General features: G+C 41.3%; 1 protein-coding gene across 4 annotated transcripts in view; it reads left to right on the top strand.

Annotated features, from left to right (window-relative positions):
* LOC110977610 (DDB1- and CUL4-associated factor 6-like) overlaps positions 1-27,955 on the top strand; it is a 100,089-nt gene that overhangs the window by 16,950 nt on the left and 55,184 nt on the right. For 3 of the 4 annotated variants that reach the window (XR_015427883.1, XR_015427884.1, XM_087146884.1), the window contains exons 10-11: positions 20,079-21,191; positions 21,801-21,988. Coding sequence is in view for 2 of the 4 variants with exons in the window: in XM_087146884.1 (XP_087003010.1) it covers positions 20,079-21,191; positions 21,801-21,988 (1,301 nt within the window). In the remaining 2 variants the exon portion in view is untranslated. The remainder of the gene's footprint in view (positions 1-20,078; positions 21,192-21,800; positions 21,989-27,955) is intronic. The other variant, XM_087146885.1, reaches the window with a different exon arrangement.

The raw sequence follows: 27,955 nt of genomic DNA on the forward strand, positions 1-27,955 counted from the left end.
GCTCTTCCGACACGAAAGGTACTGTCAGCTGCAGCTACAACGAGCAGCCGTCACTATTGCGAACATGGCGACGCATGGTCATAATCGTGACATGCCACGTCGGGCAGAGCATTTCAGAAACAAGAGAGGGCCCAGGTAGGTATTTCCTTTGTTGTTATGGGCCTAAACCCAGGTATGGGGACAGTTGTAAGTCCAAATAAAAAGCACAACTTGTGGAGATAATTTCACGGTATCCCATACATCCAAGGTGAACTACTGACCACATTCCTCCAGAATTTGTGGAGCACTTGAACTGCAACCAGCCTGAATTTCTTTAGTGATTCGGAACTAGGAAAACCACCATACTGTAGGCCGAGATATGTACATGTGAATCAAATTTAGCAGTCTGGCAGGGAAAATATTTAGGGATCGACATACCACACATTTCTTTTTTTTGGGGGGGGACCAGTCTCATTCCGCGGTTTGTGTGTATTATCTCAGGTGACTTGGGCCTTAAGTCCAAAATAATGGGAATAGGATAAGTTATGGGGAGCTGGAAATGGACTGATGGGATAGCATTTTAGGAGAATCTGAAACAAAAAATAAATAAATAAAACCTAGGGGAGGGGTGTCCGGGTGTGTCATTGCACTTCTGATTTTAGTCGTTTGTGTAGTCAACCGTATTTCTTGGGGGGGAAAAGTTCCATATAAGTACAACACTTGATGCTTCTGTGCACAGATCTAGACGTACTGTACACGTATTTGAAAAAAAAGCTGAGGGCTTAGGTCCCAATTGCTTTCTAAATAAATCTTTGGGAATTTTATTTGCTAATTTTTTTGGTTGGGACCGCTTAAAAAGTTCATATACAGACAACAGTTGATGCCACTAGATTTTACACTGCACAGACGTGTGAAAAACCAAGAGGCTTTTGCCCTAAGTGCTTTGCATATTCATTCTGTGATTCTTGCTAATAGGTGCTTGAAGAAATAAAGCAGGACCCCCCATCAGAAGTGTTGGAGGAGGGAGCACCAGAGGCAGAAACATCCACAGTAAGTCTGGTTTCATTTTGAAGATAATGTCATTACAAAACCTGTTACTTGAAATACATGTTATAGAAAGCCTTTCCAGCCCCCCTAACCATTTGTAAATTTAACTAATTTACAAAATAATCTTAGGTTAGAGCCTGATTGTTCCAGACAGGCTGAAAAAAAAACAAGAAGACCAAGAAGAGGAGCAAAAACAAGAGCACAGAGAAGAACAAGAAGAGGAGCAAGGACAAGAGCAGTAAGAAGAACAGGGAGAAGAGCAAGGAGAAGAGCCAGAGTGAGAATAAATGATCAATGCACAGTGACAGTGAACAACCTTCCAAGAAAAGAAAAAACACTCACTTAGAATAATCATTGAGAACTTAATCCCTTACAACTGCACAGAAAGCAAATAAATGTACCAGTGAAAGAATGTTTTTTTGGCCTGCCAGTTGGGGTTTTTATGCTTTTCACAAACCAGCTAGACATGACTTCCAGTTGACATTGTTTTGAAAAATAGTAACGAATTTATGATCACAGTGGTAATTGTTTTAGGCGATTAACAAGCCATTGAGAAATGCTCCCTTTTTGCAACCATGGTATAAAACCGTGTCTCTAAACTGACCTATGTAGGGGTATTTTGCCTTTTTCGAGAAATGCAAGTTCCCAATAAGGCCACTGACTTGGATTGATGTTTCACGTGGCATTCTCGGATGAGTGGTAAAAGTTGAATTAAAATAAAACATTTTTTCACATTTCTGAAATTTTGGTGAGGCAAATCGTCATGTTTGAATGCAGACAGAAGTAATTAAATGTGTTGGCCTATGAATGATTGTTACAGGTATGTACTTCAGTCAGTCCAGTTCCCTTGACATCTTTATTTTATCTCAAAATTTGAAATCCTTTCAGGATAATGTTTAAATCGAGATTTCATCAAGAGACAGAAGAAAAATATTTCACATGCATGAATGAAATTACATCGCACTGAACATTAACCCTAACCCTCCTCAATCCTTCACTTGTTGGAGGACTTAACTTAGTAATGTCAGTAACAATGATTTGTATGAACTAAAAATAAACCAGTAATGTGGGAATTTCACATCAATAACAACTTTGAATCTAAGTAGATTATTTCAGTGGTTTGCTCAAAGTTTACCCATCTACAGTACATGCAAATGGTTCGAAACTTGGATAACTTAGAGTCCAATGTGAAACGGGGGTAATACCCTAGTAAAGTGTATAAAAGAAATGATCACCTGAACTACATACCAAATTTATCAATCCCTTTTGCACTTCACATTAACATGTACTTTGAAGTGAGCATACTGAATCCAGTCATATCTGTTGAGGGCACAGACAAAAAGTTGGAAAAACTGCAGATGAGTTAGGTTAAATATAAGATGAGTTGGGTTAAATGTATACAGCCTGAGCAAATTAAACATCAAGTGGAGGATATTGGAAACCTTGATAATTTCTCGGTATCTGGATATACCTCGCGAATTTTTCTCATCACACAAGATGGCAGTGATACACAATTCTCTCATCCAAGGTGACCCCAACACCATCTCACGACCTGTCTGTATGCAGCATGGTGAAATTTCCTACATGGCGAGGACAATATGAAAATCGGTTTAATATATAAATTAATTTATCATGATGTACATGTGTACTATATTAAAGTGGAAAATATCAAAGCCTATGCATCAGGTTTACAAGCAAGATTCAACGTGTCCCTGTTAAACATGTACGTGTGCTGTACAATATGTCTACATGACTGTGCCATTGGAATGTCACAGGGAGTGGTACAACTTATAATTTCTGTAAATAGTTAATATTTAATTTCTGGCCCGAACTCCAAGATTTTTTTATCAATCAGATCCCTGCACTCTGCAGAGGGATGTTACCTCGTTCTGTCCCCTTCCATTGCGCATGCACCATATTGATGTCTATACTGGAGATAAGCTGTTTGGAGTGTGGCTGGGTTTAAACAGACTGCCTCAATCCAGGGATGTGTTGTGAAGCAGTCCCCAGATAAAGTGAGATCTGTCTCTTTGAGTTCATCTTCAAACTGCTGGAATTCTTTGCAACATTTATAGTTGTTCACATCTGGCATTGCGATGCAGTAATTGCACCTAAAGATTAAGACACAAAACAATGTCGTTAAAATTTCATAATTCATGTAATTAAAAATACACGTACATTCTGAAAATATCATTACCGATCCAAGAACAAAATATGACAATGTGTTCAAAAGTAAACAACTTTTCTTCAACTTGTCCATGTTATCAGTTGTCCCATGAATCTTGTGTATATGGGTCAAAGGGTCATATTAGTTCATTCATGACAGTAGACAGTGTTGCCACACCATTTACTTAAAAAAAAGAGCAGCCAACAGAATGTCAACAGTACATCCAAAATCAATCCTCATCACAAACAAGCATCAAAAAGAGGCAAAGACATGACAGAATACGACCAAGTAAATTACCAGTTTGTATTATGAAGACGGTGAAAATCGGCGTCAGTATAGTCTTCATCACCACGACCGACTGTGTCCGTATCGTGTTGATCGGCCAGCGGCTCGAATCTGTAGGGTTCTGCAACTCGAACAATATCAATATCATTGCTATTATTGCTTTCGGAACTGTCTGTGGATGATATACCACTGTCTGAAGTAAAACCTTCAGAATCCACGCTGAAATCTTCCCAGGAACCATCTGAAGAAACGTCCGAATTGGCCATGCTTTCTGCGTGGTCTTTCTGCTCATGCATTGCATGCACGCTCTGCACTAATAATGCATCACGCACGCACTGATCTCTACTATAGAGATCAGCGCATGCACATCTATGACATAAGGTACAAGACCGGTGGGTGAGATCGACTCCTAAAGATGATGTCACGCCAAACCGGTTTTGTGAAGAGTGTGACCTTTTGTTTCTGCAAATTGGTGAAAAAGGGGCTTGAAAAAAATCCTTTTTTCCTACTTACCGTGCATTCAGGAATTAGAAAGAAGGTCCTCATACTTTGAAATGTACATGGAGAAGTCAACAGACACAAAACACTAAACAAAAACAGAATCATGGATATTCCAGTTTAAAGACTGACCAAGCACATAATCATTCCCATTCATAAATGGGAATGTGCACTAGTTAATTAAATGTGAAGGCTGACGCAGGGGTTACATTAGACCTCCGTACTGATGACGGAGGGGTTACATTAGACCTCCGTACTGATGACGGAGGGGTTACATTAGACCTCCGTACTGATGACGGAGGGGTTACATTAGACCTCCGTACTGATGACGGAGGGGTTACATTAGACCTCCGTACTGATGACGGAGGGGTTACATTAGACCTCCGTACTGATCATGCAAAACTTTGTTTGCATGTACACATATGCTTGCCTATGGCACTCGGTGGACTTGGGCCCCACTGGCATCATAGAAAAGTTCACGTTAACAAAGTGTGACGTGGTCAGTGCATAGGCCTTTTTCCACAACTCATTTTGATTGCAATCAAACTGACAAAGTTGTGCAAGGTTGCTAACTACATGTAGATAAGGAAAAGCATATTCATTTGAAAATGACCTAGGATCCATGTCTGAGAACCCCTTTCCTTCCTTCCTTTGTTGGCAAGCCTATGAATGTGACTGTTTGCAAGTTGCATTTCTAGTTGTCACTCCTATCTACAGTTCATGCTTCAACATTTTTTCTTGATAAGAAAAAATAAGCGGGAATAGAAGGAACACCCCCACAAAGGAGCCTTCTGGGCAGAAAACATCTCTCTCACCTCACTTGTCTGAAACACAGTAAAGGCCATTCATCAATTCTACACTGCTCTCTGAAGTTGTGATAACAGAATTCCATTGGAGAGGATAGTGCAATCGCAGACCAGATTGTGGTGGTACTAGACTAACGTTTTCGAGTCCAGTCAAAAATTTTGACATTGGGCCATTTTTTCAGGTTTTTTACTTTGCCTTTTCTGAGCCAGATGGTCAAGAGTGGCGAAAATGACAAAGATAATCCGGGTGCCGATGGTGACCCGAAAAAGAAAGGGAAAGATGATGAAAATTCCCAAGTGAATGTTAGCTTATAGGTGAAAAAGAAACCAGTGCTCCTGCACATAAAGTTATTGCAATAAAAATCCAGACAAAGTCAACTGAAGGGTAGTAGTTAATAAACTAAACAAAAACATCAACCTGCTAACGTCTGATGTGCTGAAATTAACTGATGAAGTTGATAAGCTGAAGGCTGCCAAAGCTGCACTGCATGAGCACAGATTTCGGTGGGATTGGTCCTACTGTGACAAGGACTATTTTTCTTGGGCGCAATATGATACACGAGCTGCATACATGGTTGGTACCGTGAGGATGAATATGATTATGATGATTATGGTGAAGTTGCACATGCGTGGTGACCTCGAGGATTCTCAAAGTAACAGAGGCAACAATGACACAGCTGATAGTGGCCATGTTCTCGATTCTGATCATAGCAATGTTGCCGATTGTGCCGCAGTTTCATCGCCCGGAACTAGCGATGATCCAGAGATCGTATTCAAATTTGACATATATCTGAATGGCTGAGCAAGAAGATATCGGGCTGCCAATTGCTGAGGCATCGGCAAAAGGAGTGAACAAAATGTTCCCTATGGAATACGATTTGTTTAAGAAGACTACAGCTGCTATTCTACGCCAACAAATCTGTACAGTGTTGACCACAGTACAAGCTTTGTAATGTTTGATAAAAAACAAATAACATTATGTTGAACACAGTCTGTCGATCTGCACAATCACTTGATCTTTGTTCAATGCGTAGATCTTATTGCAAAGCATTTTAATGATTGTGTCATCAGCTGATCTCTTTTTCTTTGTACTTTGTAGTTGTAGAAGATTGATTCAGAACAAGGAATTGAGATGGAGATGTCAAATGAGATAACTGATAGCACGATGCAATTCAGTGATCATTGTAATTGACTGATTGTGCCGAACGTGTACTGTATTGAGGTGAAATATGGTCTGAGTATGTTTTATTTGTTTTTTTGTTCAACCCCTTCACAGTGGGACTGGTTTTACCACATCTTGCCTGCTGGGCAGGTTTAATTTCCCAATTTTGCTAACGGCAACCGCAGACATGTAGCAAGGTCACCACTCACCAGGTCTTATCTGCCAAGTTTGCTTGGTCACTTACTGCACAAAGCCTGGCTCTGTGTGGCCATGATTCATGTTGGGGTATTTGGATCCCATCTAACATAATAACCGGGCACCCAGCTCTTGCCTTACCCATGCAACAACACTAACTACCCAATGACGCTTGGCCACAGCGGAGCATGCAGCGCTCACTAAGTTCACAAGGTCTAAACTTCTAAGTTTTTTTTTTTTGGCAAGTTATGTTCGAATCCCTCTTCTGAATGTAATGATATATATAAAACAGCCCCTTTTTAACTAAACTAGGAACCATCCCATGAAGATTTCCCAAATAATCTTCCCCATAATTACAAAATAAATAGACACAAGAAAAACACAAGACAATTTCTCAGTTTTCTTCTTCTCTTGACGATTTGTCATAAGCTGTTTCAGCAACCGCCGGAACAGCTCTTTCTTTTCTGATTATTTTGAGCTGCTTCGGTGTACTGCCGAAGCAGTTATTGCTCTCTTCAAAGTTTTTTTAGCTGTTTCGGGCACCATCCAAACCAGCTATTGTTTTAGTTAATTTTTTTTCTTTTTTTTAATTTCTTCTTCCTCGTCAAATCCCATTCCATAACATGGGTTTTCGTTCTGAGCAGGACTTCTACCCTTTTGCAATTTTCGATTGACTTCAAACTTGGCAGATCTTCTAACCATCATCCAAAGATGGTCCTAGAAGCATGATGTCATCATGACGTCATCACGTGATTTTTAATTGAATTTTTGAATATTTAATTTTTCTCATAGACTTTGAATGCAGATTTAGGCTCTTATGTTGGTCACTTAGTGATGTTCAATGTCCATCACAGTTACAGTAAATCAAGACCTTGTAGTGAATAATTGATCAAATGAATGACGTCGTGATGATGTTATCACATGATTTTAAATTGAATTTTGAATATTTAATTTTCCCCATTGACTTTGTACACAGATTTAGGCCCTTATTTTCCCATCTGTTTTGTACATGATTTTTGAGCCTCGATTTTGTCACCTAGCAATGTTCTATGTCCAAAGTTGTACACCAAGTTACGAGCCTAGAGCATAAATTGTATCTAACGAGGAAAATTGTCATGACGTCATCACATGATTTTAAATTGAATTTTGTATATTTTATTTTTAACATACATGTAGACTTTGTACAAAGATTTAGGCCCTTATTGTAGTCACTTAGCGACATTCAGTGTCCATCGAAGTTACACCAAGTTAAGAGCCTCATACCTCATTAAAATCGAAACTTGTGCAAAATGACAAAAAAGGTGTTATAGACGAAATTAACATTGTCTTATTGTTGCAACATCAAAAGGCCAAGTCGCATAACATTACAAATTCACACTTATAAAACACCCTACTGTATCTTCTCAACTTCCATTATCATAAAAATAATTTATTACTACTAATAAAACGCAGCATTCCTCACAAAAACCATAAAACACTGTAGCTCACAAGCCTCAAAAAACCTATATAAAAAGATGATGAAAGGACATAGTTTTACAAGCAAGAAGAAAACCCCATAAATAATATTCTCAATAAACCCCACCCCATTGACAACATTCTTCAACATGTCGGTAATTACAAACAGAAATATGATAAACATATGATTCACACCATGTCATTATGACGTCATCAGATGTCCAATCACTTGGCATCCAAACTGCACACTTAAGAGCCCTGTACATCTATACCACAATCTGTCCAAATGTCAAATCCTGCAGATCTTTAACCCCTTCTCGGCGGGCATTTATTTCCGAAAGCCGACTCCAAGAATTCCAGCCTCGCTTGGCCACGAAGGCCACCTGCCAAGCCGCAAATTCTCAGTTTGTGGCCCAGCGTGCTCTGCTCGCTTTGAATTACATGGTGAAAAAGGCTGATTGTTCGGTGGTGTACTCAAGCTTCCACATTCTAGTTGCCTTTTTTCAAAATGGGGACTATTGTGAAGCTGGTGATTATGATGCAACTTCAGTCTTTTCATTTCTGGGCTACACACTTAAACTTTAACTTAGGGCAAAAAACATGGAACTCCTTAGTAACTTTGTACATGTATATGTACGTATTTAATATCATGCATTCATGTACATGTAACTTACGATTAGGATACTTGTACATGAAATGTACATGTATATGTTGTGTACATTGTATATACAATGTGCATACGTGCATGCATTAATGCAGCAAACATAAGAAAACCTGCGTGCCATTTAGGCCTACCATATTTACGCACATACGAGTACATGTAGGCGTACATGTACATGTCTGTACGTTACCGGTACATGTACATACATGCATACATGTACGTAATGTGTACATGTGTACATGTACAAATAATACCAAGCGAAGTTTGTGGATTTTTTGTTGTGGTCCGGTGTCACCCCTGCCAGGCGGATTCCGACTGAGTGCATCGGCGCATTTATTGCTCCGACAGGATCGGTACCTAATCTCCCGGTCAAAAGGTGCCAGCTGGGCTGCCCAACGCTGCTCAGTTGCACCAAGTTTGGCTGTCTGTAAGTGGGCAACGAGACTGTTATCGGTCAAGACCAGAGTATGCCTACCCCAGAGGTACTCCCTGAATTTTTCCGACACAGCCCACTTAAGGGCAAGCAACTCTATTTCTAGAAAGGTCAGAATAGTTTCTTTCTGACCCTCTCAGCCCTCTGCTGGCATACGGCATAGGTTGAAGAAAACCGGAATCATCGCGTTGGGACAAGCACGCCCCGAGTCCCTTGAGAGATGCGTCAACTTCAAGCACAAAGTCTCCATCAAACCAAGGATAAGCCAGAACCGACGCATTGCAAAGTGCACTTTTCAAGGTCTGAAAAGCTTTACCAGTTTCCTCCACCCAAACAGGGGCTCCCTTAGAGTTCCCTACTTTTGTTTGGTCTTATGGGTTAGTGTATGAAGGGGCGCTGCAATGTTCGCAAAGCCTTTTACATAGCGCCTGTAATAGGATGCCAGTCCCAGAAACGAGCGGAGCTGATCAAGGTTGGTTGGAGTCGGCCAGTCCCATACTCTCTCAATCTTACTTGGATCTACAGCAATACCTTGGTCACTTACAATGTGACCAAGATGTGTCACAGATGTATGGAACAGGTGACACTTAGTGCCCTTCAGCTTGAGGCCATGGGCCTCAAGCCTGCTGAACACCTTGTCCAACCTCTTCAAATGTTCCTCAAAAGTATCAGAGAAGACAAGCAAGTTGTCCAACTACAATACACACTCTAAAAGGTTCATGTCCCCAAAAATCAGTTTCAGGATCCGTTGGAAAGTACTTGGACTGTTGCAGAGCCCCAGGGGAAGATGAAGGAACTTGTACAAGCCCCAGGGCACCCTAAAGGCTGTCTTTGCTACGGAATCAGGTGGCATGGCTACTTGGAAGTAGCCATGCGCTACATCAAGGGAAGAGAATAGCTTTGCCCCTCCCGGTGACTCTAGGGTCTCATCAGTCCTAGGTAACAGAAAGGTGTCTCTATGTTTTTTAGCATTAAGACACCTGTAGTCGACACAGAGTTGTAACCGCCCATCTTTTTTCCTAATTAGTACTACAGGGCTAGCATACGGGCTTGCAGATTTCCTAATTTTGTTGCAGTCAAGGAGATCCTGCAATAATGTCTTAACCTCTGACATCTGACTAGGTATTATCCGATGATAAGGTAAGTTAATTGGCCTATCATCTGTGAGGTGAATCTCATGCGGGATCAAATCAGAGTAACTGAGATCAAACTGGCCTCTGATGCTTCCGTATCAATTTGGCTGCCACCAGTGCATCCATAACTCTAAGATCCTTTAAACTAATATCAGGAGGCAACAAGAATTCTGTCCCGTCAGGGAACAGAAACAATTCTCCTTGCTGATCACAAGAACCTTGCACGTCACCATGCCCATAACCCCGAAACAGTACTGCGGAAACAGTATTGCTTTTCTTATTTTCTTTCTTTTTTTTTTTAGTTCTTTTTCAGCTCAATTTCTTCTGGCAGTCGACTTTGCCAGTTTGCTAAATCTGATCGACTTCAAACTTGACAGACCTTTGAACAATCGCCCAAGGACAGTCCTAGAAGAAATTCACAATGATAACTTAATTAGTTTATTTATTATTGATTTTTAAATAATTAATTTTCCCGTAGACTTTGTACATGGATTGTACGCAGTTTTTGGACTGTCCTATATCAGACTATGAGGACGCTATTGCAGAATTACGGTTACACCTACCTGGAGTTTCAATTTTCAACACACTGCCCTATATTGAACCATAGATAGCATTGTTGGACAACAACGTTAGCACTGTACCTCAGCTTCGATTTTTTGCCATAGGGTTTGTACACGATTTTCTGCTATGCAATATTATCGATCTTAATGACAGTAGTCCTGAACTTCGGCTGAGATTTACTATATGAACGAAAGAAAAATCATATGTACTTCGTTCAAGTACATGTACATGTATACCCAAGAGTCTGAATATCAAATAATAATAGAGAATTTTCTTTCAGTTTAAATGCAAATCACATGACATCACTAAAGAGCAGCTTTTTGCATAGGAGTTTTAGGTCCAATGACTTTGGACACATTTTCAAGCTATTTTGAAACATTCCCGATGTCTGATCACTTTGAAAGTGACAGCCAACAGTGACCCTCATGCAAGAATTATTGTAAATAAATGACATCATGATGACTTCATCATGTGATTTAGTGTTGAATTTTCAATATTTATTTCAGCCCATTGATTTTGTACATGTTTTCAAGGCACAATTTTGGAACCTTTGCAATGTTTGATCGCTATCAAAATGACAGCCAACAAAGACCCTGATACAAGAATTATTGTAAGTAAATGACGTCATGAGGACGTCATCATGTGATTTGCTCTTGAGTTTTCAATATTTATGTCAGCCCATTGACTTTGTTCACATTTTCAAGCCAGCATTTGGGTTAGTTTTAGAGGTTTTATCAACTTCAAAGTTACAGACAACAAAGACCCTAATAAAAGAATTTTGCTAAATATATGACGTTATGATGACGTCATCACTTATTTTAAAATTGATTTTTGGATATTTCATCTTCCCCCATAGGTTTTGTACACATTTTTCAACAGCCTGTCCTCCTCACTTTGGTAAATCTGAATGATTTCCTTCAATGTACACTTGAAGTCCCTAATGGAGAGAGGCCCCAAAAAAGAATCATCAAAATTACTTTAGCAGGGGTCACGTGACATGAGTTTAAAGCTACATTTTTCCCGTAGGTTTTGTACACATTTTTCTGCTTTACAATATTATCAATCTTGAAGAGAGTAGTCCTGAACTTCGGCTGAGGATTACTATGAGAACGAAATAAAAATCATATTATAGTATTTTTGCATTGGGAGCCTAGGTAGTCCATCAACTCGTGGGGCTGTCAAAATAAAATTGTCATGGTGACGTCATCAGGAGTGACATGACATGAGATTAAAGTAGCAGTTTGATTTATAGGTTTTGTTCACATTTTTTCACTTCACACTTTTGATGATTTTACCAGTGCTTCCCCTGGGGATTGCTGTGAGAATTTCAAACACATTTTCCCTTACAGATAGTTTCAACGAGTTGATCTGTTTTTCTAAAAAGATAAAGATAAAAAAAAACATTCCGAAACAGCTCTGTGGTTGTTCGTAACCACGTCCCTCTAGTTTTTTTTTTCACTTCTCTTGTCATGCATTTATTTACAATAATTCCCACTGTGAATATTTTTAGAAAAAAAGAATGACTTTCTCAGTAAAAAACTTAGCCAAAAAAAGGAAAGAAAAAGAAGAGTAGTTGTGTTACATGATGTCTACCTCTAGATTGATACACTGGCAATTTTGGTGCACGCAACTCTAAAATTTCACTCACCAACATGTGTATTAAATGTCAAAAACTGTCAGTGCCACCAATTTCCTTATACACAAGATAAGAGTTTACAAGAGTAACATCAAGCAAAAAAAAAACACTTTCTTATACCATTTGATAGATTTTCTTACTGAACAGTGTGACGATGCCAGCTGGTCTGCAATGTCCACACCCTTCATCCCCTCATTGTAGTCAAGTACACACCTGGGTTTTCCAAAGCGATGCCGTCGCAGTTCCACTTTGCGGTGTCGGCCATATCGGCTGTATGCATCGTGGACAGCATACCAACATCTTTTTTGTCTCACCAGACCAAGGCGAGCAAGCCTTGGTTGCAGGAGCGGTGAACAACATCACCTCTCTCGAGTTTCAAGGAGCACAAGTCCTTGGGCATGTCTTGTCGATTTTTTCTCACCGTCCTGCCGACATTCGTCTTCTGGTCTTGTAGTTTCAGGTTCAGTTTGGGGCTGTTAAACCAGTTCTCCAGGAAAATGGTGTACCCTTTACCAAGAAGATACAATGTATGTGTTCAAGTCAAGTACAACTTCCGTACTTGCCAGTCTAAAGTCTGGTCTTGACTGGTGTAAATCAGGTGTATCCAGCGGCAACCCCCGTGCTCTGGCAGACTCGATACACCTTGATGCCAAATCTGACACGCTTCTTGGGTTTTTACTGCTTGAACTTCAGTCTCCCTTTGAATTTCCAAAGGGACTCGTTGGTAGTAATGTTGCTAGACGGAATGCAGATTGACTTGAACTTCTTGGTCAGTTCGTCTACCACCGGGCTGAGCTTGAAGAGTTGATCGGTTGTATCTGCATGGCTGTTATCAACGAAATGCAGATGGGTCAGCAGGTCAACAAATCTGTGGCAGGGCTTGGTTTTAGGGAAAAACTCAAGAAATTGAGTCTCTCGTCCACTAGGACTTTATGTCAGTCTCATGACTTTATCAGTCCCATGACGATGATCATGGAAAGGAACACTGACATCTCGACTGGTGTTGTGTCAAACCAGCTTCTCATGTGACTTGGACTTGCTGTTTGACTCTTTGGGTGTTCAGTGGCATAGCAGTTAGTCTCATTGGCAATGTGCAATGTCAGCTCTGGGGTGAAGAACTGCTCGAAGATTTCAACAGGAATGCTGTTCTCATCCAGTTCTTGCACTTGAACACCCGCTGTGCCTTGAAAGCCGTGTCCAATGAATGGACGAAGAAGTCTTGACCTTCTTCTTGGCAGGCCCCACTAACGGTGGTTGCCCATTAAAATCGCTGTCACTGGTTTCAATTTCTGAACTATGTTCAGATTCCAACGTGAAATCTGAACCACTACACCGTCAAAGTTTCCTCTTCACTTGAAAACATGGTGTAACGCAACTGAAAGGCCAGGAAGTGGCCTGGAAAATATATACCAAGCGCTACAGAAAACACTCCTTTTGGGACGAAACAAATGCCCAATTATGCTGAACAATGGACTGTCTATATCCCGAGTGTGGGTGCTGGTTTTCTTGTATGTGCACCCTGCAGGTGTTTACCGTTGGTACTACAAGGCTTATTCCAGCTACGCTGTGTCTACCCTACCAGTGAATTATAGGCCTTAGCTGGTTGAATTCAGGGGGTCACTGTCAGGATCTGTCATACTGCCCTGTCTTCTCCTGCTACCAGGACGAGGAAAAGGCCTTGCCATCGTCCAGGGGGTTCCAGCCAGGATCTGGCCAGGCCCCTGGTTTGTTTGGCCCCACAGAGCTGACAGGGAAGCTCCGTGGTCGACTGCGGAAGACCCGAGCAGGGACACTGCCAGGGTCTGGTAAGGACCCTGTCTCCTTGGTCAATTGCTAGGCTGGCGAGCCAGCTGGGACTCCTAGAGATCTAGAGTACCCCATCAGACGTCTCTGGGGCCCATCCTGCAATCATTGTGAGGTACGCCACGCCTTTTGCCCGACATGGCCCAGAGGAATCCACGCAGCATATCAGTCAGCGTTCTCCAGTGTCACTGAAGAGTACCACTAGAACACTACTAACCTAGAACACTACTTCTCCGGCGGCTCCCCGGGCGTACCCCCTTTCGCCGATATACCGAAGTCATGGGCCGGGCTCCCCACAAGTGCCGTGGCCCGTTCCACCTTAGGTGTCATAGCTAACCCTTCTTTCGGGTCCCGAGGAGCTTAACAGGGTTTTTACGCCTCTGGGTTTTCAAGCCGACCATACACGGCTCCAGCTTTCAACTGGATATCACCGGGTCATTGGACCTCATTTCTCCTGGTCCCTTTACTCAGAATTCTGCAGCCCCCATTGACCTCGACTGGGACTGCTCAGGTGGCCCTGGCTGCCACCTCTGCTGCTGGCCCGTCCGTCACTGGGTGCTTCAAGTACACCATGGCTCAGGCTTTTAATTATCATCACTAGTTCATTGGATCTCATTTCTCCTGGTCCTTCTGTCTGCAATTCTGTAGCTCCTGTTGACCTCAACCGGGAATGCACCCAAGGCATTTCACCTCCCGCAACCCCATCTGCTATCTTTGCCGTTGGGTCGCCCGCCACCTGAAAAGGCAGGTGCTTCATGTCTTCATCAACTTCCTCGACCACCACAAACATACCTCTACGGCTTGAATGTCGGCCTTCTATTTCATCATTGAAGTTCTGACTTCATCACTCACTGTTTTGCCGTTAGATTGCCATCAGCCTCCACTGCCCCAGACTCGTTTCTGGCGGACCAGGCCTTTCCGCTCTTTCCAGCTGTGAGCCATGTTTACATCAGGCAAGGTACCATACCAGAATCGCACCAGCCGGGCATACTCCCTCGGAGGCAGTCCCCTCCCCATGAGGCTGTCCTTAACCGGGCAACCAGCATTGTCTTCCGAAAAGAACGAAGTTGATCCCGTCAGCGACCTCACTCCGTCCAATTGCTGCCTCTGTCTTCTTCAGCGGGACAAGACTCAAGTGCTCGGCTTGTCGTTAGCTGTTTGGCTAGAGGAAGACATCCGCCACGACTTGTTTAAACGACATACCATGACTGGAATCTTCCGGGCCAATTTTTTCCAAAACTCCTGGTTGATTTTCATGCTTGGAGATATTCTAGTCTGTAGCCAGAACCTGGCACGCGTCCGAGTCCGCTCGGGCCTGACAGTCCTCCGCTCAACTACCCGTTAATCTATGGGTTCCTTCGACTCTTGACTATAACACGGCCTTACTTCAGTCGAAGCAAAGTCACCATCTCTTTGGTTGAAGATGACACCGATTTTATCGGTGTCCTCACCGCCCATGAAATATTCCAGATTTTGGATCCTTCATCTTCACTGACCACGCCCGTGCCAGTCAACCGGCTGCCCCACGTCTTGAGATACTCTTGCTACGAGGCTCCCATTCATGAAGTAGGCTCTTAGCCTTAGCGGACCGCTCCCACTTGTAAGGCTGGAGCGACCCTGGACAACATCTCCTTGTCTTCTTCCCTTTATCTAGGGCCTTCAAGCAGAACGTCTCAAAGACAACTATTCTGTTGTACAGAGTGGAACACTGTTATAACAGGGTCCTTGAAACCTTACAAATTCCTTATGTTATCAGTTATGGAAAATAAATGAATTTAAAAGAAAGGAAAGAAAAGAAATTCGTTGCCATAAATATGACCTTGTATTATAAATTATAAATATTATAAATGCTTTTCCTGTCTGTCTTTGATTATACATGTATTGTGAGAGTCCATCGGGTGCCCTCCTCAATAAACATGAGCCACTACCCCATTTTTCCTGGCTGCTGTTACATGCAAATACGACTAAGCTAGCCTCCGGCATGTGGGCATCCAGATGTAATCCACACAGTAGCACTTTCTGGGCCAAGTTCCCAGATTGTTGTCCCGGGTGATCGGATGCAGACCCAATCTCGCGTCTCCTTCTCAGCCTTCTGGAGCTACTCTGGCTACCATCGGTAGGCCCGCCCAAATAACGTTTTCCAGGCAGTCTTCCTATCTTTTTCAGTTCTGTCGCGATAAATTTATCATCGTGACGCAGACATACCACTGGGTATGTACATAATTTAGTGTTATAACTGCGCAGCCTAGCGTAGAACCGAGTTGAATAGACGCTCAACATATGTGCACATGTACAGATACGTATTTGTACATGTAAGTGTACATGTATCCACATGTCGTCATGTATGTGAATTACGTTTACATGTATTGGCAGATGTAGGTACCGTAATTTCGGAATAAATGTCTTGTATCCGGTTATTTCGGCGTTTTCGTAACATCGATCAAAAACATCACCAACTTAAGCTCTCCAAAAACCGCCACCTCATGCGTGCTGCATCACGGCACACAAACTGCATCTACACCCACCCATTCATGGATAGTCCAATCGCTGACTTTTTCCAATAACCACGTGACCACAGAAAGTGACATGTTATCAAGAAACCCAAGTGAAAACAGACCCGATGTGTCCCACCGAACACAATTGGCAGCGAAAAGATGAGATTTGATACATGAAGATACATTTACAATTTAAGCAGTTGATTTTATTTATCGGTCAGGTGTCGGTAGAAAGAAACCTTTCAGTAACAAAATACAACATGTAGTATCAGTGTTGATTATTTTGTTGGCCAAACTACACCACGAGAATAAATAAAATAAAAAGTGGGCAAATAACCCATGTCGCCACAGCAGAGTAAGTTAATGTTGTTTTAATACACACATTTCATGTGCTTTGTGACTTTATGACTTGGGGACTCCCGTTTCATTACTAAAAATCCAGACATCATTTTAAAATTATTCTCTGATGTTGACGAGTGTTTATTTATGGTAATCCAACAAAACAACTGCGCCAGGCAGGCACAGCCTGCCATGGTGAGCACGTGCTCGCCATTGGGCTGCATTGACCAGACGGCTCGGCCGAGGAGATCGCTGCTAAACTACAACAGGGCAGTTGGCCCCAAGCGGCTCCAAGCGCAGCACAGCCTGCGTAATGGACACTTCACTGCATAATAGTTGTGCGCGTGGGGCCAGTGTGGAGTATTTCACTGCACCATGATTCTCATTTTTGCAAGTTTCCGCATAATTTTTGGATTCTTTCGCACTCCTCTGTAAAATTTTCACACTGTTTTCACACACTGTTTTTTTCTCAATGTTTTCGCAAATGTTTCATGCTGTGTTCGCAAAAAAGTCGCACCGTTTTTGCATGATTTTTGCACTGTTTTTGCACATCGTTAGCCCCTTTTGCATCCGATTCGCTGCGACTTCGCAGGGGGAAAGTTGTGGTCAAAATGCGAAAATGAATGTGAATTCCTTTTGCATTTTTTCCCATTCCTTTTCACAGTGTTAACTTTCAAATGCAATGTACTGTAGTGACTGTTTGGGTAGGTATTCTCTAGTTAACCCGACCCACACTTAATGTAGGGAAGGAATTTCCTTGAAAATCGGTCACCATTAAATAACCACAGCATCAGCACCACGAACCATTTGGAAATTGTCTTTTAATATGACATGCCACAGAAATGTTTGGTTGGAATTTTTTATCTATCAAAGTTGGCAGGTATCGAATAATATGATTGTCACAATAAATGACCTTTTCAATTCTTAATTCAACCATAAGGTACATGCTAATCTTTTTATAAGGTTGAATTTTCAATTTATTGTTTTCAGTTTATTGGTTTTCTAGCAAAATAAATATCCATTGTTTGAATATCTGTACCAGATGCCAAAATGGAAGTAGAGGTTGTGTACGTATGCCACTGGAAGACACTGTATCACATAAGATCTAAAGCACTGGGGTCAAGGTGTTTGCATATTGTTCTGAAAAAAAAAACACTGGTTCTACACAGTTGTAGGACCATGGATGTGTAAATGAGGGCATTGGTGCAATTTTATTTCTGTTTTAATCGTGCACTGTCTATTCACATTTGGCTCGTTTAAATGCGTGGTGTCTAGTATTTTCGGAACACTTGTGAGCCGTAATTCAGATTCAATCCTAGGGTTCTACACCTTACATATTGGAGCAAAATGAGGTTAGTTTTACTCTGCTGATGGAAATCGGTAAAGTATTTGGGAAAACAAAACAAAGTGTCATTGATTCTTTATGAAAAACTAGGGTTGACAAAAAAAATCACCAATATCAACACAATATTGCTGATGTCAAGATATTCATTTTTTTTTTTTTTCAAAAAGTGTGTAGAGGATTCCAGTTGTTTGTAGACAGTGTCAGAGTGGTGATAAAATCTGGAGGTGTTGTAATCCATCAAACCTTCGAGACACTAAGCTCATGAGCTTTACACTTGAGGGAACTGGAGCTAGATTTCTAGCGTATACTTACTGCACATAAAAAACTCTGTTCGACAGACACAACCCTTTCTCTCATAGTCTAAATTGATAAATGGAGGTTCACTGGACATATGCAAGAAAACTGATGCACTCTGGAAATTGACATTGTTCAACACTAATATGCTAATAATAATACATGTCAAAATCTACCTCCCTTCCTTCCCCCAATTTCCCTATTCCCCCAACCATTCCTCCTACCACCACCAATCAGAACCACAGAAACCACACAGAATTCAAGTTGTAATACCTACTGGTACATGCACAAGTTGAAAAAGGACACGTAACGGCCGTAATAAAAAATTGCATCATCAAAGCGCTTTAAACAGGCACTTGACTTAAAGTTGTTCACAGACAGATCCACATTATCTAGTCTTTGCATAAGCCCCCCCCCTTCCATACTGAACTTACATGTACAGTGTACCTAGAAGATTTGGCTTGAAGGCCACACACAGTGTACACAAACTACCTGGTAGGAGGGAGGTGTAGGTTTGGTAGCAGGACTGTGATTTCCAAAGTTGGCGGGGGAGGGGGGAATGAGTGAGCTCAACATCAAAGACCTCCGTACAGTTTGAAAATGTGATCCCTGACTGAGTAATGCATGTACTTGGAAATTCATGTTAACCACTTCATGCCGGGGCATTCTTCAATGTTGATGATGCTGGGCCGCCATGACTATCAATTTTTCCGTTTTCAAAATCCTTCAAAAATTCATCATTTCATTTAACGGTCATTTATAGCCGCACCAAGTAATCTTTTAGGCGCTACTCTAAGTTGACAGGTGACCTTCATTGACGCCCGAGTATTTCAGCCACGCCAGCAGCCTTGTAAACAGAGCCCAGATTGTGTGGTGTTGTATAACTGTCTTTTGTTCACGAACCTGGCTCAGTGCACTGCTGACCTCTTTTCAATAGGGGCCAGATTAGCATGCAGCGGTACTGTGTGGCTCACCGCTGCGGTGGTGGAGCGCCTTTGTCCCCGGTGGTAATCCGCTCGCTCTCAATGCCCCAAACCCCGGTGTACGGTTTCAAAATAACCCTGGATTATCACCACTTTTGAGAATGAATAATGCCGGTAAAGCCCAGCAGCACGGTTTTTTTTCGGAGTACGGTCTTTTGTTACAGGGCCCTGTTTCCTTTGTCTGAGTTCGGAGACCCGGCCACGCATATAAACCGTACGGCTCCAATTTCGGAGTCCCCGGCAGGTAGTGGTTAATTGACCAAAGCAGTGTGAGGAAATTTGAAAAACCACTGAACACCACTTACTGTACATGTACATTTACTTTCTAGTATCTTCATTGCCCTGGGGGGCAACTAATCAGTATCACAAGAAGAGAAGTGTTAGTGTCCCAGAATAGGAGCTGCACCAATATGGGGATTAAAATGTGCTGCTTTGTGGGCACCAAGGGATAGGCCTTCTAGTTTTGTCAATGTGGCTGCATCCTGTGCATTGGTAAAATAATTTTTGGCATGTGATTAACAATCCACCAACCAGAAGATGGAGATACATGTGCATCCAAGCATTGTGTTTCAGTGATATACAGTGTGTAGGAACTTATGGCATTGAAAATGAGCACTTGACAAAATTAGGGTTTTTTGGGGGGGGTTCTTTTAAGTAGTAAAGGAAAAAGAGTCTGTTCATCCCTTGAAGCTTATTTAGCTTTTTTTTTTATTAATTTCACATTGGTGACAGTTGTTTTGTATACTATAGAAATTGAAAGCGTTTGATTTTAGAAATATTAATTTGACCTTTGCTTTGCAGACTTCCCACTTCAGCTCATTGCAGAGAACTTCAACTGAACATGCAGCAAGTGCTGCAATTCAGCGACGACTGAAAGATGCAATGACATCTCAAATCAAAGCAAAGAAACAAACCTCTACCGCTGATGAGGCATCAACAAGTAACACAAACCATACACTAGATGACATCCCCTCAATAAAGCCTCTATCCACTCTTGACACATTGTCCCTTGACACAAATCAGAGAAGCGATCGGGATAGGTCATCACAGGAACAAAGCAAAGACATTAATGTGAGTGAAAGTGAGAAATTGCAATGTGAAGATTGTGAAACACTTCCAACAGAATTCACAGCAGGCATCAGTGCAATATCGAGTAGTGTGCAATCATGCCTACAGATATCACCTAAAAACTCTAAAGCAGATGAAAAAAATGTAGCATCTGATTCAGAGGATCACTGTGAAGTTACCGAAGGCAAGGTTTGTGTTGAGATGCAGTCTGCTGACAATAACAAAACTGACTCTAAGAAAAGAAAAAGAAGTCCATATAGTTCAACATCTGGTAGTCTGACAGATGATCCAACCCTGGAGAAAGATCACCTTGACATGTCAGGCAAGCTACGCAGTAAAAGGAACAGCAAGAACCATCGAAAGGTGACAAGAGAAGAATCTTCAGCCAGCGACTCAAGCTCTAGTGATTCAGAGTTTAACAAGATTCCTAAGAAATATGTTGGTTGCAGGGATGATGGGTTTAGTCCAACACCATCAAGATCTGCTGATTCAAACAGATGTAGAACTGATAGCGAAGATGTTAGTCATAGTAGAGACCTAAAACTAAGAAGCTGTTCTGAAAACCTTTTTAAAGCAGATGCTAAAATGAATGAGAGTGAGAAACAACAGTTACAGGAAGCAGAAGTACAAATGGAATGTAAAGCCAGCCCACGGTCACCCAAGACTTCAAAAGATACTGGTCATGCATCGCTTCAAAAATTCCGTACCACTGACCAGAGTCATGCTATGGAAACCTGCAAGGAGGCTAAAGGAACAGTCAGTCAGAGGAATGAAGAATGTCATGCTGCAGAGAATCAATCGACAATATTTGCTTTTCATGACAGAATGGAAGATACTAATCCTCAGGTTAGCCACGTCTTATATAAGGTCACGAATCGCATGCTTACCAATCAGTTACTCTTTAAAAGGAATTGATAGATTTTCGAAATAAAGACTTACATGTACATGTAACAGTATTGTGATCATTCCTTGGCCACAGAGGAATACTTCAAAGGTTTCTGTATTAAATGAAAAACTCAGAATTTGCTGACAAGATGTTTAATTCATGTTGAGACTCCATCCCTTAAAGATAACATGTACGTATACTGTATGGTTGTTTTGCAAGTTTACCGTCATTTCTTGGTATCAAATTTATCATTCCTCAGGTTTTTACTTTGTTCAGTATTTTGACAAAATGAGGGTGTGTCATTTCCAAATATGAGCAATAAGTTATGGTACCTTTCTTTGTGAAGTAACTCTGTTCCACACAAAATGACCGTTGAGGTACCGGCTGAAATCGTTGTATGGCATAAATATGCACATGGACAAATCAGCTGAAAACCACTGATACATACTTTTGTTGCATTGATTTTTTGGTGGGAGGGTAAAACAGTATTTTTCTGTGCTTTGCAACATTTTGTGTTTAGCAGCTGCATGATTTTGACTCTTGTCGTACATCCATTTTTCTGTTAATAGGAACGAAAAACTGGACAGTACAGTGTATTTCATCAAAGGCAACGTCGTGTTAGTGTAAGTGGGCCTGCTGGTACCCCACCACCTATAAGTCATATTGAAGGGACATCGAGCCAGGATACTAAACTACTGTCTGTTGGAGACCTCACAGTAAGACCAGTAGGTGCAACAGGATCCAGTGTGACAACAGGGTATGTCATTCTGTATTTCCAAGTCTTGCTCTCCTTTATTTTTTGAGTTTGGACTATTCTTTCCATTCATATGTCATAAATGTTAAGAAATTCAATTTACATTAAATTCTTTTTATTGATTATATTTTTGGCGAGCTGCGAAGCAAGTGCGAGCCTATGGAATACCGATTTCCATCTTCTGTCCTTCGGGCCGGGCGTCCATCCGTCCATCGGGGCGTCCGACCATCCGCCCTCAAATGTTTTTCCTTGCAGGTCTATAGGTGTTAAAATGCGCCATTGAGTGCTTGTTTGCTTCTTGGAATTCCATCAGTATTTAAATAGTCTCATATGGCATTAATGCTTAGAAACTTATGAATTTAATGAAAAAAATTATAAAAGTTGAATGTTAAAGTTTTGAGTTGTAATGTGTACTTGCCCTGTAGTACATACATGTACATGTACATACAGTACATATGTGCTGAGCACTCCCGTAATGTACATGTATGTATAGACCGTGTTCTGACACATACAAATGTACATACATGTACAATATGTGGGGAAAATGTAAGGGATGGGGGAGGGACTCCAAGTGACAGATTAGTACATGTATGTTTGTTGGGGGGAGGGATATCTGGAGGAGGAGGATGGGGACAAAGTACATGTTTATAGAATGCAGATGAAATGCTGGATAAGGTTGGTGTAACAGTTGGGCTGGATTAGTGGGATAATAGGACAGCCAGAGTAAGAAGTGAAGGGAATGATGGGCAGGGGTGGAGTAGGAGATAGCTAGGATGATGGGGAGGGGGCAGAGTAGCAGATGGGTATGGTGATGAGATAGAGGCGGAGTAGGAAATGGATAGGATGATGGGGAGGGGCAGAGTAGGAGATGGATAGGATGATGGGGAGGAGTGGAGAAAGAGATGGATGGGATGATGGGGAGAGGGCAGATTAGGAAATGGATAGGATGAAGGGGTTCGATACAAAGTGCAGAACTGTACATAAACCCAGTACTTCAGAAGAATTTTAATTATGCACCATCTGTCAAACTCACAAATGCACTGCTTATGTAATCATCCAGGTCTAGTGTGACTGTACTAGCTGGACCCATTTTCTATGAGCATTCCTCTCTCCTGTAAAGAACTGTGAAGCCTTTGTACCTGTATCTGCCTTGGTGGTGGACTTTGTTGATTTACTATTAAATGACAGGCGCCCTTCAACACACAGTCTGCCCGCAGCACTGACTAGGTTTTTTTCTCCTAGAGTACAATGAATTGTATTGCTAAGGTCCATAAAATAGCTTGTACATGCACATCTATATTGCAGTCGTATGTCAACCAATCTTGTAAAAAAATTCGATGAAGCTTTGTTAGTATTTACTTGTTTGATTTAACTTGGATGCCTTTTTCCTGCTATTACAAGAAAGAAATTCAAATTCATAACAAGCAGCGAGCCATGGCGGCTTTACCATTCTAGTTCTTTTTTTGGGCTTTCTCCCAATTTTGCAAAAAAGTCATTCTTTTTGTTCTTGTATTTTTTCTTCCTTCTTTGTCGTCTTCCTCTTCTGACCAAAAGCCCATTTTTTGTGCACATTTCTTCCACCATCGACTTTGGTCCTTTTGCAACTTGGGATCTTCATCATACTGTATACATTAATGAAGGACCTTTCTTCAAAGATGTGCATAGAACTATGACCTCATGATGACATCATGAAGTGATTTTTTATTGAAATTTTCATATTTATTTCAGCCCATTTACTTTGTATACATTTTCAAGGCCCAATTTTGGTAACTTAGCGATCTTCAGTTATCCTCAAAGTTAAACAAAGGAAAGACCTGAAAACAAAGATACCTGTAATACTAAAATAATTACATTGTGATGACATTACTAAGTGATTTATTATTAAATTTTGACATTATGTTGATGTTCTAGAGTCCATCTAAAATCAACTGTGGCCTCAAGTGCCAGAGTAAAATTCAGTTTTCAATTCATCTCATGTTGGTCAAATCACGTGACCCTTCCAGTCGAAACCAGAAGTGGGCTTATTGCTTAAAAGTGGTGTTACATGTAGGTAGGCATCAAGCTGTTTTCAACGGTGTTAGTCTGTTGGGGTATAGTTTATATTCAAATCATCTACTCATTGTTGAGTGTCCTCTAGCGTCAGTTTAAATATTGTAAAAAATGAAGTTTGAATAGATGTCTGTGGCAAAGTTTGCCTGAATCGTCTGAAAATTGTTGTAGCTAATGATCTTCACCCAATTAACACGTGTGAAATTTGGGGCCAATGTCGTCATCAGATTGGAAGTTATGATAAAAATTTCTTTTATTCCTCAAAACCCAGTAAAAAATCAACCGTAACAGATTTAAGCGTAAATTGTTAATTAGATGATAGCTAAAACATTGAAGTCAACTGCATGAAGTGCATAAGTGGTGTCCTTCACACAGATGAAGCGCCGACGACGAAAACCCACAATATTTGTGAACTTGAAAATCCCTTTCGCATACTGTGCGTTAGCTACCGTACGTGTACGTAGATGTGCAATATTTGCCTGTAACGTGTGGCTAACAGCGCACAGTGTATAGGGAATATACATGTACAGTAAACACTGACTAAGTCGACATCGTGTAACCTGTCATACCGTCCAAGTCGACTGTTTCACAAAAGTCCCGATCATCTCTAATGCATTTCAATTGAAAATATCATTTCTAAGACGGTATTTACAAGTTGTCATTTCGTATATGTCGGCATGTTTTTCTTGGTCCCTTTTCCACAAAACCACAAAAATTCCTTTTGTGTTAGTCGGTTAAAAAAATCATGCTTCGGTATCAGTTTCATGATGAGTCCCACACTGCTTGACTGATGTCTGTTTATTAGCAGCACATACAGGCCGTGGTTGATAATCGGCCAGCATGAGTACACTAAAATCCCCTTGTTTCGTGCAGTCAATATACAGTTTGTATATTATAAGCATACACATGCTTGTTCATTCAGTAAAACAAAGAAATCATGGCCTCAAAATTAAGCTCAGTGAAATGCAAACTAGGGACAAAAACGTAGAAAGAAAAGTACGAGATCGTTAAGTTTTGCGAAGACAATCCTGGGATGCAAAAGGTGGATCTGGCTCAGAAGTTTGGCATTCCCTGAGGAACCTTGTTCAACATCCTGAAGAACAAGGACAAAGATCATTGAAGCTGTGGAAAATCTGGTGCCAGGAAGGGCGGTATAAAGCGCGTGAATTCTGCCCTCATCACATGGTTTGGGCAGAAATCCAGTTTGCCTGATATTTGAATTGTTACTTCAGGCACGGAAATTCGCAGCTGATTTTGGCGACGATGAACCAGACAATCTCACCCCAAGTTGGATTGAGTGTTTCAAGGCCCGATGGGGAATCAGCAGAGTTGAGAAAGGTGAATCCGGCAGTGTCGACAGGGCCCTATTCAACTATTGGAAAGAAAGGCATCTGCAACGACTACTAGAGAAGTACCAACCAGAGGACATTAATAATGCCGATGAAACTGGCCTCTTCTGGCAAATGCTCCCGGAAAACAGAGCACACGTAACTCTGCTCGTTTGTGCGAACATGGATGGCTTGGACAAGCTCCCCATGTATGTCATTGACAAGAGTAAAAAACCATGTACATTCAAAAATGTACGTCACGTTCGACAACATCGAACTGGTATTTCTACTGCCGAATACCACAAGCTGTACCCAACCGATGGATGGTGGTGTCATCGAGAACTTTCACCACCGAAGGACTCTGACAACCCATCACCTGGAGGCAGCTGAGGGAAATTCCCCCTTCAAATGGGATCTCCTTGACGCCCTTTTTGCTGTCAAGAATGCATGGCGTCAGGTCAGTCAAGCTACTGTTGCCTAACTGCTTCCGAGGAGTTGGATATGTTCGCCCTGATGAGACAGGTCCAGCAGAAACTCCATCTATCAATGATGCTCCGCTGCAAAATGAAGGAGAAGCACGTCAGTATCTAGGACAATCTAGTGGACATCCTCGGCCAGGACAGGATACCATCACTTGGAGGTAACACCCAGCAGCTCACGGATGAGGAGATCATTGACTCTGTGAGGTCCACAAATACCAACTCGGATACGGAGGTTGAAGATGTTGAACCCACTGGCAGTGTTGATGAGGTCCCCAGTGATCCTTGTATCCATGAGGCATTCAAAGCTCTTGATGTTGTTAGGCACTTTGCTTTGTCCACAGAAGTTTTCCCGGCAAGTCTGATTGATTTTGGAGATTGCGTGGAAACCTTTCTTTACCCATGAGAATGAAACAATCACAAATCACTGATTTCTTTTGAACTTGGACAGTAGGCCAGAATGATTTTTAATTTAATCGATGTTGTACCTTCCCTTTCACAGCGTGAATTTACAAATGTGTTGCGAAATTTGCCAGTGCTTCACACTTTGCCAAGCACAACTTGAAAAGAAGTAGACTGGGGCCTTAAGTTGTCTTTTTTTCCCCCCGAAGTTGTGTAGTAAGCTTAATAGAAGTACAGTGTATACCAAATAATTGAATGAAAAACGTGGGAAACTTGCAAGGTGAAGCATTGTTAGCCGTTTATTGTTGAAACATTCCTTTTCATAATGAAAAAATACCTGGAAAGGGGTTTGTGAATGTAGCCAAATTTACTAGTGTTGTCAAACATGCCTAAATGAATTTTAAGTTTTCCGAGTAATTTTTGAGGTTGGATCAATAACGAATGGCAAAAAATAAGTTCAGATACAGCATGAAAAGGAAATGTGCGAGGGAGCACATGTACATGTAATTCCTATTTTAAAACTTTTTTTACTTTTGTGAGACTGCATTTTATTTGCAACAAAATACACCACCACATGCGCGATAGAGAAGGGCTTTCCAGTATAAACAATAAACAATACCGGTAGACTGTGAGTACAGTATCGTTTTAAATTGTCTGGACTCCTGCGTGAATCATGCAGGCCCCCAAAATACCAATGGTTTAGTAGCTAGATTTTCAGGCTTGGGTGGCTTTGATTTTCACGTTATCCACCCTGGCTTGCGTGGACATTCTTTTCTTTGGAAAAATTTTCAAGGGCACCGAATACGGTATAGGACGCCTGCTCCAATTTCCTCAGCTTGCCTTTCCATGTAACCTACGTCAGTGCATGGAAAATGATTTTCAAGTGACAGTATTTACGGTTTAATAGTGTTCAGTTTCATGTTTAATTGTCACCATTTCGTCCTGACAATAAAAGCACAATTTAGTTTGTTTACCGCTAATCATCACTGTTCACACACCACCGCTATTTAAAGTTAATCACATTACACAATGGCGATCTTGACACTCCACTAGAAGTACTGTAAGCCTACACATACGTTCATGAAAAATGGACTGACTTGATCATGTACATGTATGTAACATGTGCAGGTGAATTATGGATATCTGTCTTTTGAATTCAGTTTGATTATCCCAAACTATCAATATTTTCTTGGAAGGATGATCAGATGAAGTACCGCCTGTTTTGTCTGGGCTATGTAAGGTCACTGAAGGTGCATAGCATACGATGTCAATACCGTCCGAACGGGCGTCAATACCATCCGAACGGGCATCAATATCATCCGAACAGGCTGTTTTGGCAAATGGTGTCATTAAACAGCATGAAATTTGCGCGGTAAAATCGAGCTACAGTCTATGTCTGTCAAATTTATATACTGATTTTCTGTAGATCCATATGATCGTTTCCATGTCTTCTAATATAGCCTACCTCGATGTTTTTACCTGTGATGTACAACGTGAATATTGTTTCATCATTTTCTTTCATAAAATATATGAATACTTTTCATTTCCTTCGATGATCATTGTTTCTGAATATTGTTGGTTTCCAGTGTGATTCTTCCATCAAGTTAGCTTCCACACAGCCATGATTGCCGACTATTTTATTTGACAGCTCCACGCACGGCAGGCGCGGTCTTGTTTTCCTTTAACTATCACGGCTTACACGTATTCTCACG

The sequence above is a fragment of the Acanthaster planci genome, linkage group LG15 (assembly GCF_054643075.1).
Source record: "Acanthaster planci isolate LZ-2023a linkage group LG15, COTS_SCS, whole genome shotgun sequence".
Taxonomy (NCBI): Eukaryota; Metazoa; Echinodermata; class Asteroidea; order Valvatida; family Acanthasteridae; genus Acanthaster; species Acanthaster planci.